General features: G+C 33.1%; 1 protein-coding gene across 1 annotated transcript in view; it reads right to left on the bottom strand.

Annotated features, from left to right (window-relative positions):
- The window catches only part of Dmtn (transmembrane and coiled-coil domain 2 protein Dmtn), a 20,507-nt gene extending 7,311 nt beyond the window's left edge, over positions 1-13,196 (bottom strand). The window contains exons 1-6 of the mRNA XM_011501670.1: positions 12,868-13,196; positions 10,810-11,013; positions 7,049-7,073; positions 6,776-6,982; positions 2,028-2,202; positions 117-345 (exon numbers count right to left, since the gene is read on the bottom strand). Of these exons, the coding sequence (XP_011499972.1) occupies positions 117-345; positions 2,028-2,202; positions 6,776-6,982; positions 7,049-7,073; positions 10,810-10,952 (779 nt within the window). The 5' untranslated portion in view covers positions 10,953-11,013; positions 12,868-13,196. The remainder of the gene's footprint in view (positions 1-116; positions 346-2,027; positions 2,203-6,775; positions 6,983-7,048; positions 7,074-10,809; positions 11,014-12,867) is intronic.
- Positions 13,197-13,494: the final 298 nt, after the last annotated feature.

The following is a 13,494-nucleotide window of genomic DNA, read 5'->3' as shown; positions in this document are numbered from 1 at the left end:
GGGGGGGGGTGGGGGGGGGGGGGGGGGGGGGGGGGGGGGGGGGGGGGGGGGGGTAGTAACATTTCATGCAAAAACCCAAAATACACTCGACATCTCTTGCGGGCACTCGAACGTACTTCAATCCCTGTCCCATATCACGAAGAACTTCGCGAGGCTGTCGATGGGCCACTTGTGCGCCATTCATCTCGTAGTTCCTGAGCTTTTTCGTGTAACTGTCGAGCTTTTTCTGCAACTGTAGAATATTGTGCGCTGACTTCTGGTTCTTCTTCTCGAAGACCGTTTTAATGCGCGTACGCTGCTGCTTGTCGGCGTTGGCCGCAAGCTTCAAATATTCGTTCACATTCTCTGAAAATGCATTATCTCTCTTCAATGGGTGCTTATGAGACGTACGGCGGGTCGGCTTCGATTAAACTTTTCGCGATCGAACTTCTCGCGTATCACTTGGAGACACTTGGCTTGGTTTTATTACAGATAAACTTCGTTTTTAACGAGCGCACTTTTTAAACACGATGCTTCAACAATTTGACAAATTAGCTCGTGATAATTAGTTTAAAATTATTTGGCATCAATTTTTTATTTGCCTTCGTTCAATACAACGAATATTCGTTATTCAAAATTTCAAGAACAATATTTACAAAGCATACTACTCTGTAAATTCTAGGGATTTATAATAGATATTTGAGCATTATCTTATGAGAAAATACAAGTGAAATGTAAATATTATGTGCGTAGAGTCGTCAATCGATTTATAAGAAATTTATGAAAACTTTATAAGAAAAGTATAATAATATTCTACTAATACTCGATGATTTTAGCTACGAATAGAGAGCGGCAAAAGTTTGCTCTACTGGAGCGAAAATTCTACAAAATTCTTACTAGCCGTAAACATTACGTTTATTTATATATTAATTACGACAACTCGTGATTACATTCTTTGAAAACGCAATTAAAAAATAACGAACGTTCGTTCGTACGTTAGTTCTATTGATAAATTCATCAATCGATAATTGCCAATAATTTTGTTAATTTTTTTTGTTCTTTAGGTTTGTTGATTTGGTTTTTTTTATTTTTTTTGTTGTTTTTTTTTTGTTTCTTTTGTCTTAATACAAAATACCAACTAAAGTGTTTTAAAAATCTTCTTTTAAAGTTTTTTTTTTTTTTTTTTTTTTTTTTTTAAGAATTAATTCAACTATTATGAGATAATTATTTGCAATTGCGAATAATACAATGAAAGTTAAACGCGCATTGAAAATCAAATAATTTGCCCTAAACATTTTCAATGAATATTTCCATTCGTTGCTATACCAATCTATTTTTAATCCATGCTCGATGAATAATGAAATCCGAGCATCGAACCGATAATTTATGAAGCTCCGTACTAATTTTATCGCCTATATTTCTCTCTAGTTTTCTTATTATTCGGAAAATATGTCTTTCGCAGATCGGAAAACAGCCTTTTTAATATACCATTCTAATAAGCACAATGTGAAAATTCATTTAATAATCGACAATTTTACATCGTTAATTTTATTAAGAAAATGTGAGTGAAATTATTAGCCAAGTATCGTGGAAAATTGGATTTGCTCCCAATGTAAGACAACGTAAGGATAATTTAATATAAACCAAAGTAATAATACTCGTTAATAATGCGATTAACTACTGAATTAAATCGCGAAATAGAATAAAAGTCTTTTGCCCTCTCGATGCATCGTCGTGCCCTGCTAGATTAAACTCGCGACTACGTGGATTTTAACATTTATCTCTGTGTTCGCCTCCCTCCCTCCCTCCCTCCCACCCACCCACTTCAAAGCCCTACAATCGAAGCCTAAGCCCTTATCTAATAGGAGGCACTGATCAATTCTCGTTACAACCGGCGGAGCCGAATTCAAGGACAAGAGGATCTGATTCACGTATCGTCCTTTCCCCAAATCCTCGCTGCTCCCTACAATCCGAGTCTACCCCCCCCCCACACACACACACATTCACACACCAATTGATCTAGCGACTCGTGGTGGTTGATGACTTACCGTCCCTGGTCGTCTGTTCCGTCCTTATAAGCTCGCGCGTCTTAGCGATTTTGTTCTGTATGTGCTCGATCGCCTGTCTCACTCGGCCACCGCTCGCGTCCACGTCGTCGCCGATGAGCTCCGTCGAGCCGTTGGAAATGAAGGAGGCCTGGTGGACCGCTTGGCACGACGTGTCCTGCTACAAACATACATCAGCGATCTTCGCTCGGTGCTCGCAAAGCAACATGCGCACAAAGTCGTAATAAGCGTTCTTTTTCTCTCGGGTTATGCGGACTTTCGTCGATTAGCGCCGAGCAACTTGGATCGCCGATAATTTGAGATCGCGTATGAGCGCTTTTACGTGGCGACTTTGTAAATGTTAAATAATTAAATACTTAGTTTCCTAATACTTTAACTATAACTTCGATTAATAATAATAATGCCGGGAATAATTGTATATTTTGGAAAGTTATGTCCGAGTGGCGGGCCGTCATTCGCAGCATTTATGATTATCAAGTGATATTCTGGCAGAACTTATTTTATAAGTCCGACAATCTGCCTTACTACACGTGCTCTAGTAGTTGAAGTAAAAAAAAAAAAAAAAACTAATTATTATGACAAGCTAATGAAGTATTTTCAAGCTAATAATAGATGTATTACGGCGAGCTCGTTAATATTGATAGGTAAATATAAAATTTTACGCTATTTTACACGCGGAATAATATAATGCGTCATTGGACGTATAAGAGTCTAATGATTTCGAAGCGATAAATTGTGGGTCAGATAGTGTTTGTATACAAACTGCAATGTATTGGACGCGATATGAGGAAACAAATGGAAACAAATGGAAACAAATGGAAACAAATGGAAACAAATGCTAATAAACAAATGGGGAAAATGCCAGTTTCAACGTGCATCTGGATCACAGTCGACTTTATAATCCTGGGTGAACAAAAATTTTCATTAAGCGCTGGGGCTGCGTAGCTTAATGGGCTATTAGAAGTCCCAATGATGGTTAAAGCCGATTAAAAGAAAAATAACGTGACAATTTGTTTCTTAGCAGCTTTCGTGCCTTTTTCATAGTTTGCACAAACTATAAAAGAAAATATAGAATACTTACACATTCATAGTGAAATAAATACATTTACTCGGCAAATTAAACGAGCGCCTTTCATTCTGTTTACATTGACAAGTATTTCATTCAATTAATTATCAAAAATCAATTTCATCACAAATATTTTATTAACGAACGCGCACGATTAATTATAAGAAGAATATTGCAATTTTATTATGTCATATATATATATAAAAGCGAGACCACATTAACGTTCATTAACGAGCTTTCTATCATCATAATGGATTTTAATTTTATATTTGTAAATATATATATATATATATATATATATATATATATATATATATATATATGTAAATATTTTCTATTCATCCGAGTTCTGTAAATGACTATGAAATGTTTCAATATAAACAAAAAAAAAAAAAAAAAAAAAAAAAAACTTTTTTTTCTTACAATTTAAACTTTCATAATTATTTACTTTATTGCTCTTATAATAATTATTTTCCTACGATTTACCATGTCATTTATCAAAATTTCCAAACTAACTTCTCCATTTCTATTATATGCCTTCGATTACACTACATACCATTATTATTTATCATTTTACGAACAGTGATATTGTTCATTATTTTATCGGCACATTTATCTATTATTCGTAATAAATTTTGCGATTTTCAAGATATTTATTGTGCTAAAGCAATGACGCACGCACGCGCTTATATGCATTACAATGACGATTATATTAATATCCGTAGACAATACTTTAAAAGATTGTAAATCAATAACAAAAGTTGTAAAATTTGTTATGCATATCTGTCCAGAAATGTCAAATACATTCATATGTATATTAAGGAAAATAAATTTTCAAGAATGAAATTGTTTCCATTTTCCAATAATACATAAACGTTGTCGAATAAATTATTAATAAATATCCTCGTAATGAATGTTGGTTTGACGTAAAGCCATCTTAATACGAACAAAGTAAAATTAATATTAAGATTGAATAGAGTGAGCTACGACTATAAACACACTATCAACAGATATTGCTTGTAAATTAAATTTAAATATCAATTAACATTGTTCTTGTCAAAATCACATCATCGCATCTACGTGCGAGCTTTTTTGGCAATCAGCTGAAAAATTGTGTAATTTTTCAAAAATAATATATTATTTATCATGTGAAATTGTTATATTGTAGGAAAGAGAAGTTTTTTTTTTTTTTTTTTTTTTTTTTATGCAGATGAAAGTAAATCATTACTACCATTAAATAAATACAATGTAAGTGGCCTTAAATGTAAATACAATGATATTTTAAATGAAGGTGAATGAAAAGAAATGGCTCGTAAATTAATACTCGTAATAAAAATTCTTTATCTATCACTTTAAGGAATCGTTATATAAGCAATTATGATTAATTGCCAATATTTAATAATATTATTGAATTTTTAATAGCGTCCCGAATTTTCGGTTATGAAAATAATCGTATTTTCATACTTGGTAAGTCGATATTTAACTCGAGGGCTTCAAAGGGAATAAAATAATTCGCTTCATTTATTAGAATATCTCAAGACAACTGTATCCCTACAACTTAAAATAAAGAATTTATATTTTTTATATATTTTATACCGAAATTCACAATAAATAATAAGTCAATATGAGAACATATTTATTTATTTTTTTTTTATAATTTCAAATATATTTAAAAAGTGCTGGTAATTTAGCAATATAAAGCAGTTGAAATAATTAAATTGTCATTTTATTATGTAGGAAATAAATTCATATCTCGCATGAAATATCTAGCTGAAATGTTTCAAAGGGCTATAGATTCAATACAAAATTATAAAAAGATTGTAAAAATAGAAATAGTCCGTTGTTGGAGGTTATAGTTTTTAAATGTAAAAAGAAGTACAATATTGAAGCAATATTGAACAAAATGCATGAAAAGTGTGTGGAAGCAGCAGCTAATCCGGATTAATAATAATGTTTTTACAATATATCCGCGATCGTGTAATTGAACCGATCATAGGCGTGCGAATATGGTATACCGATGACTGATAAAATATAGAAAAGTTCAAACATTTGCCGGTAATTAATTGCCTAAAAATTTACTCGTTTGAAAAAATAATAAAATAATCATAATGTTCAATTTTTGCCGATTTCAGGACGTTAAGTAGATGTAATTTTTGATAAAATTAATATTATCAATGATAAATTAACGTTTGCCATTGATTAATAACACTGGAAATAATGATGAAAGATTAATAATTAGAAAAATAATTAATTTAAATTAATGTATAAAAATTTTCGAATAATACAGATTGTACTTAATACTAATAATTTACTTTATGAAATAAGAAAGTAATGTAGAATTTAATAACGATGATGATTCACGGAATAGACAATGAACGCTTGCAATATACTTTAATGTGAGTAGTAGTAAAAAGAAAAGGGAAAAGACAAGGATCTCTTGGCTCAAATATTATGAACATCATTAGAAGGTTAACCGAAAGAATTCAATGCAAGAAGCTTTCAACTAGTGCGCTAATAGGATGAGACGGTGAAGGAGCTGGTGGAGGGGGCGGGGGAAGTTAATTGTTTTTTAACTACAACTTTCACGTTTATGAGGAAATGTATGAAATTCGCATAAAAGATTCGTCAATAATTTAGGAAATGAGAAAATAAATAAATGCTAAAACTATCGAAGGTGTTATTGCCTTATAAATTTTCTATTCTAAATATATGATTAATTTAAAAGAGTTAAGGCTCGATGATGATTTATCAATAGCTATTTAAGCGCAAATAATTAAATAATTAAAATAAATAATTAAAACTTACGTGTATTAAACTCAACTGTATTTAGAATATACAAAATCTTTTTAAATCTATGAAAAAGACAAGGTTTCATTAATTTCGTAATTACTTTCAACGTAATTCATTGGCAACGAATCGCTGAATTATTCTCTGACTTGTCGATTTATTCATTCGATACTTGATGATATCGAGAATGTGGAAAATAGAAATTTAAGCGTCTAAAACAAAAAAAAACAAAAAAAAAATAAATAAATAAAAACTAATCCAACTCGGGACTTTGAACTTTCAACTTTGTCACGCAACTTTTTCATTCCATCGGGGACACAATAGTGTGTGTAGCCAATCTGGACATAACAGCAAAAAAAAAAAAAAAAAAAAAAAAAAAAAAAAAAATATATACACCTTAGCGGGGTTAAATAAAAATATGTGCTCCTACGTCATGATAGTCTTATCAAGATTGGAACGACATTGGATTTTTAAGTAGTGTTTTTAAGTATTAACGAGACGAAATTTGTCGTTGGTGCTCCGTAAGACGTAATATGACAATAAGTTTATACTTGGGATCCTAGAAGTTACAAATAACATTCCTAGCACTGCGTACTCGCTATTTGACAGAATAGTATGAAATTATCTGCGAATGACTGGCCCAACAACCATCTATTAACGTCTTATCGGAGAGATATTTGAAAATAATGCGAGGCCAGGCTAGTAAGGACTGAGCGACGCGTGAACGAGATATGGACGTAATGAAAGGCCGAGCGGAGAAATCTGGAGAAACACGATTTCCTCGTCCGTCCACTCAGACGCCAATTGACCGCGTAGTGACGAGCTCTGAAAGCTAAAAGGCTAATGGGTGGAAGAAAGAGGGCAAGTAAGGACTTACGATGTCGTCGTCTGGGTTGGCCAGGTGCAGGAGGGACTGGTCCTCGGTGTCGAGGCCGAAGGAGAGGTTGACCGAGTCGTCGAAAGCGTCGCCGGCTCGTGCCACGGCACCGGGTGATCGCTGCCTCGGGGCCCCGGCCCTCATGGCGCCCCCGCTTCCGCCGCTACACGTGCTACCCTCGGCCGTCCCCGTCCCCGTCCCCGTCCCCGTCCCCGTCGTCGTCGTCGTCGTCGTCGTCGGTTGCTGCTGCTGCTGCTGCTGCTGCTGCTGCTGCTGCTGCTGCTGTTGCTGCTGCTGACTGCGAGAACACAACGGGAAGGATGCATTATTGGCCCTGTCGACGATTGCGTGACCGCACGTGCGCGAACATTAACGCGCTCCATTGTGCCCCTGTTACTACTGTCTCACTCCGCTAATTTTAGACTTTCTTGACTTTTAAGCTCGACCTGCGCTTTGCGCTCGGCCGACTGTTAAAACCTTCGCGATATGGTAAATATGATTTCGCTGGGGTTGTTAAGGGATTCGTGGGCGGGAGTGGGGAGACGATAGCGGGAGGGGGTATTTAATAACGAGCCGGTTCGTTTCATTGATTCGGTCGACTTGCCCCGACGCTTCTTTTGGTCCAAGTGGCACTATTTTTTTTTTGTTTTTTTTTGTTTTTTTCGTTTTTTTACTAATTGAGATTTCTTGATAATTATCGTTGAAGGCCTGCGCAGTAATTACATTCCCTTCGACTTTCTAAAATTTTAATTTACTAAGTGACGTCGAAACGTGCTTTTATGTCCTTACTTCTCGAGATACTTTTCCGAGCATAATTTTGACAAATTTTAAAGCACTAGATAAGTCTTTGCGCAAATTAGTGTAAATTAGCTACATAAAAGGGGTGGTGAGCTTCCGTTCCCGTGAAATTCATATTTTTATAGCTACAACTAGAAACTACGATATCTCATTTTCGTGAATTAATCACAATGAATAAGCACAAAGAGTTTTCATATTGGCGTAATGAAGTGCAATCGATTTATACGCCTACTATACAAAGAAATTAAGAAATAGCATTAAAATAACGGTAAAAAAAAGAAAAAAGAAAAAAAAACAATTTGAATAAATACGTCTATTCGAATGATAATTCGATTTTTCTTTTGGCCTTACAGCATATCCCCCATTCTACAAAGTTTCAAACAAATAATTTAAACATTTGTCTTTAAATTAATGTTGTTATTATTATTATTATTATTATTATTATCAATGGTGGTGGTGTTGTTGTTCTTGTCGTTGCCGTTATTATCCAAATGATCAATACGTCAATAATAAAATCACTACATTTGGTTGAAGTGAAATATACTTTTGCTTCCCGTACTAATAATTTATATTCGATTAATTTTAAAAATTACTGTTTATCCTTTTGTAAAAACATACATCATAAATAACTATTGAACTATTGAATATTCTATAGATTATAATATTTATTCAATGTAATTCCTTTATTAATGCACGTTCATTGGCACAGATGAAATACTTGGAATTGTCGTTAGACATATATTCCTCGTAAGTAATCATTAAAATTCATTGATTGGAAGTTATCATAGAGCCGATTGTAATTACATTTTTTTTTTTTTTAATAAATTTTATTATATTTCTTATAAACGTATAATAAAAGAATATTTGATATCGATTATTGATTCGAAAAGCAAGCGTAACATAATGGATGAAGCATTAATTTAACAAATTATAATGCACGATTCATGCACTTTTACGATTATAACGCGTTGATGGGTAAAAATTATTTATAATATATTAATATTAGTTTTAATATTTCTTCCATTGTAACAGTTCGAAAACTGTACTTTTACTCTATGACTTTTTGTTTGTATTGATCTCTGTTCTATTTAAGTTTTATATGTCAGAAAGTTAAAAAATAAAGTAATGTATATAATACATAATAAGAAAACGAGATTTCTAATTATTAATGTAAATGTTTTACTTATTTTGAAATAATACGTAGTACGGGATTAAGTTTGTATTAAGGTAAGTAAAATAATACTTTACTCGAATCATAGGGAAAATCAAATACGCGCTGTTAGTTTAATTATTAATTTCTCAAATTATTATCAATAAAACGTTTAAAGTAAGATTACGCGTAATATTACATTTGGTAACGCAATTTGATTAACGATAACAAATGGTTCTTACGACAAATCTCATTTCATTCACATAAAATAAAATATCAAAAAGAAACGTTAGGAATTTTGATTTATTTATTTATCTATTTTACTATTTTGTTTGTTTTGTTCTCTTTGTTTTTCCTTCATTTGCATAAAATATCATGTATATATATATATATATATATATATATATATATATATATATATTATTGGAATGATAATACGCATAGATACATTTGGTCTCGCAACTGTAAATTGGAACAATTTTTTAAAAATAAACTATCGATTTTCTTTCAAACGTATGATGATAAAGATGCGCTTGAAATGTTAAGCATTGTATTACAGAGGCAAGCAATACGTTTCTACTTTCACGCATCAATAGAATGTTAAGTTAGAATGCCTATTATTATAAAGGAAAATAGAAATTAAAAATGATTATTAAAAATGAACGGCAAATAGAATTAGTCGGCTGATAAGAGGTCAATATTGCATTATCTCTTAATACATCGATCAACCAGTTGTACGTTATACAGTGTGTACATTTTACAATTGCTCGTAATTGATTCATAATACAATGATATTTCATATTTAAAGAGAGTTAATTTATTGTAATTATTGTCCGCGTAATTCAATACTTTTCATAAGCTACTGCAATTGATTAAATAGATTAAATCTAGTTCAATGCGTACGTACAGCTGTTGCAATTGATGCTAATTGAAAAATTTGTTTATAGTCATTTTTATCAAAAAGAAGAAAAAACAAAATAAAACAAAATAAAACAAAACAAAAGAAAACAAAACAAAAATGTCACTGGAAAATGTTTTCCTTTCACGGGATGCTAATTTAATTAAGATACTTATAACGTTCTGTGGCCTACATTCGGGAAGTCTGTACATCTCGAGCTTAAAATTATAAGTTCGGTTACATGAGAATATTGCGCGTGAAATATGCTAGGTACGCGTTATGAGGAAAGTCTCTAGGAAAGCTTGGACCCTAAGAGAAAGGGACCGCGCATATTTTCATGTGGGAATCGTGCATTATTTTAGTTTCACGAATGCTAGAACTATTAGATTATGTATAGATAGCACACTTGTGGTAAAATTTATTGCCGATTTAAAGTTCGTGATAAGCTTATTATTTACTCACTTAAAATAACATTTATCTAAAGAATAATTTTTAATAAAATGAGAAGGTGGGGAATTTTGTATTTGATAGATTGTTATAGTTTATAAATATGCCCATAGACAGAGATGGTAAATTAGTCGCTGCCTTTGGTATCAGAAGCTTACTGAGGAACAATTTCATTGATTAAAACTAGACGCTAGTAAAGTATTACAACAAACATTAGCATAATTCCTCGTTTTAATACCTCATCCTCCTTTGAATAATTAACATTATATGTCAAGCATATTGTCCATAGATAGTCTATTTAAATAAACCATTTGAAATCGGTCGGTTGAATTAATATTTGGAAAATTTGAAATCATAATGTACTCTTGTATATCAAAGACTCTTCGATTCAAGAGCTTGAAATAGCTATTGGAAATGCCTATAGATAACATTATCACTTAGTAATTATGATGCAATGCTACAGGCATTTTCCTTCCTATAATATTCTTTATATAATATCTGTTAATCATCAGAAAATAGCTTATCTATTATAAAACAACACTACGTTCCTCTGACTAGATTATAACTTTTACATTAAAAGTCGGATCTCCTGATGCTCTAGCATGCCCAACTAGGGACTTTTCTAACAATATTCACCCAGCAGCCATTTCACAATATAAAACTCTTGCCAGACTTAATCATCTCATCGCATCTCATCTCAAACTCGGGATAATCAAAGTAATTATGCAGTAACAAACTTACGCCGTGCTGGCATTCCGTGATTTAGGTGTATGATCTGCGATGACCTGTTGCTGCTGACTATGTGAGCTGAAAATATTGGTTCTGCTGGGAGATGCACTTCGAGAACTATTCTTGCTCGATGCTGTTACTGTCAAACTAGCCATACCTTCCTCTTTGGACAGTGATTTTCTCCTGACTTAGCATTTGCTTTATTTTCTGAATCATCTGCAAAACATATCATTTATTACTTATTATTTCAACGTCGCATCATATAACCTTATAATTTATCTCTACTATTTTACTCTTATAGACAGATGGTGTATTATTAATTGATTATATAAGTTTCTTGATCAAAAAAAAAAAAAAAAAAAAAAACAATATATACATATATACATGTACGCATACATGTGTTAAGGAATTTTAATGTTATACAATGAAGTACAAGGAAATTGCATCTATTTTTTGCGAGTGGGACTATAATCATTTGCCTTTCGAGAATTGGTTAAGATAATTTTATATTTCAGATATTTAATTCCATGAGTTAACTATTTTTATAATCAATATTATTACATTGTTCCTTCATTGCGTAAGAAATATGGCTCATAATTATGCAAAAATAAAGATTCAATAATATATACTAAGTACAGCTGCTACATTAAAATTATTTTATTGATTGGCTTCATCTATAAATTAAATCATTCGATATTATCGAGTTTGTTCTTATATATCTTATCTAACGACACCTATGGATATTATTGTGTACAGTGGTCTCTTATAACGATCAATAAATTCTCACTCCTATCTTATGATAAAAGAATTTTAATATGTAATATACATTCCATGTAAAAATTCAGCATTAAAAATATTAATACTTTGTTTATTATAGGTTATTACTCTATTCTAATAATAATAAGCATTATTGTTACAATTGCAATAGAAAGTCTTTATCCTAAATGATGGTTGCAATAGAATAGATCTTGCGTTTGTAGCCCAGTACGGCCTATGTTAATTTCGATTACCCTATAGTACGTCGTGCCAAAAAGCTTTCAAATACTCAGTAATAAACACATAATCGGTGAAACGATACATAAAAGCTATATTTAAGAAAATAACTTGAAACAAAACATAATTTAGAACACGTGCACGTATGCTATATTATACTTATTTTATTCATTAAATTGTTGATTCAAGTTATCAGAAACCAATTGTTCATTGTACATATAAGACATTAATGTAAATATGAGAATAAGCGATTCATCGATCATTTTTTACAACTGTCTTCAAGAAATTTAATATTTTATGAAATTGGATATACTTTTGTTGAATTAAAATAAAATTATTGGCAATAAATTTGATATTTTTAAATATAGTAATATACATGTTATAAAGTGTAGCGAATAGATGACAATATATTTCTAAAATATTAATGCAATCATGGTTTACATTGATATATTCGAGCACTCGGGGCACATTTTGAGACCAAATCATTTCAATTTTTCTTTCAATGAACGATACACACTAGAAATATGAGCAAGAATAATTGACTAAACGTTACACATTATATAGGAAGTTAAAATGCTTTATGATTTCTATGAAAAAAGAATATATATGCATGCGTGTGTGCGCACGCGGGCGTGCGTGTATGCGTGAGCTTGTCCCTGCGTGATGCATCTATATATATATATATATATATTATATATAAATATATTAATATAAATATATATATATATATATATATATATATATATTCATGCGCGCGCGCGCGCTTGTGTGTCTGTGTGTCTGTAGATAGGTGGTGTGCGTATACACGAGCATAAATCAAAAGATAAATTTGCATAGATATTTGATAAATGCAAAATAACTATCAAAGTTTAATAACCCCTAATGTGCACGGAGGTACTTTTAATCAAAGTGAAAATAAGCGAAAGGTAAAAGGCATCGGACAGCGGATACGAAATGAAATTGCGTGCTGCATTAGGCACTTACAATTTGAATGCAACATCAAAAGATAAGAATTCCAATCAGCTGTTGATTAATAACGACAAACAGAAATAATAATCAAAATCTCATTAAACTCACTTGTCGAGCAACGCCACGTTCGTAACCAAGTGTGCACTACCAATGCAATTACCACGAGTATTTCGAGCAGCGTATGTATGTACGTGCACGACTAACGAAAACAATGGTTATCCAAACACAACCTCCAAAAGTGCTACCACAGCCACAATGGAGCATCGAGCAACCGCGAAGCGAGTTTCACACGTCGAGCAGCGGGGAGAGCAAAAAAGACGCGAGCTCCCCCCAACGAAGACAAGAGCGGTCGCCGCTAAGAACCGAACCACCTTGCTGCAATCGACACAATCCAAGCATACTCCCTCGACGTTGAAAGCGACGCAAAAGCAACGGCGACGGCAGCGGCAGCGGCAGCGGCAGCGGCGGCGGTTGTAGTGGTAGTGGCGGTGTCGGTGTCGGTGTCGGTGGCGGTGGTGGTGGCGGTGGTGGCAGTGGTGGCAGTGGCGGCAGTGGCGGCAGTGGCGGCAGTGGTGGCGGCAGAGGCGACGGCGGCGGGACGTCGTCGAGACAGGGCGGTGACAATAAACGAACTCGCGCGACTAAAAATAATTATCGAAAGGAATCGTGTTGGAGGAGCGCGAGCCAAGGTTACGAGCCGCAGCAGCCGTTCACAGACCGACTGTCCGTCTCCCT

The sequence above is a fragment of the Ceratosolen solmsi genome, unplaced genomic scaffold (genome assembly GCF_000503995.2).
Source record: "Ceratosolen solmsi marchali unplaced genomic scaffold, CerSol_1.0 scaffold28, whole genome shotgun sequence".
Lineage (NCBI taxonomy): Eukaryota > Metazoa > Arthropoda > Insecta > Hymenoptera > Agaonidae > Ceratosolen > Ceratosolen solmsi.
This window is presented reverse-complemented; position numbering and strand designations above follow the sequence as displayed.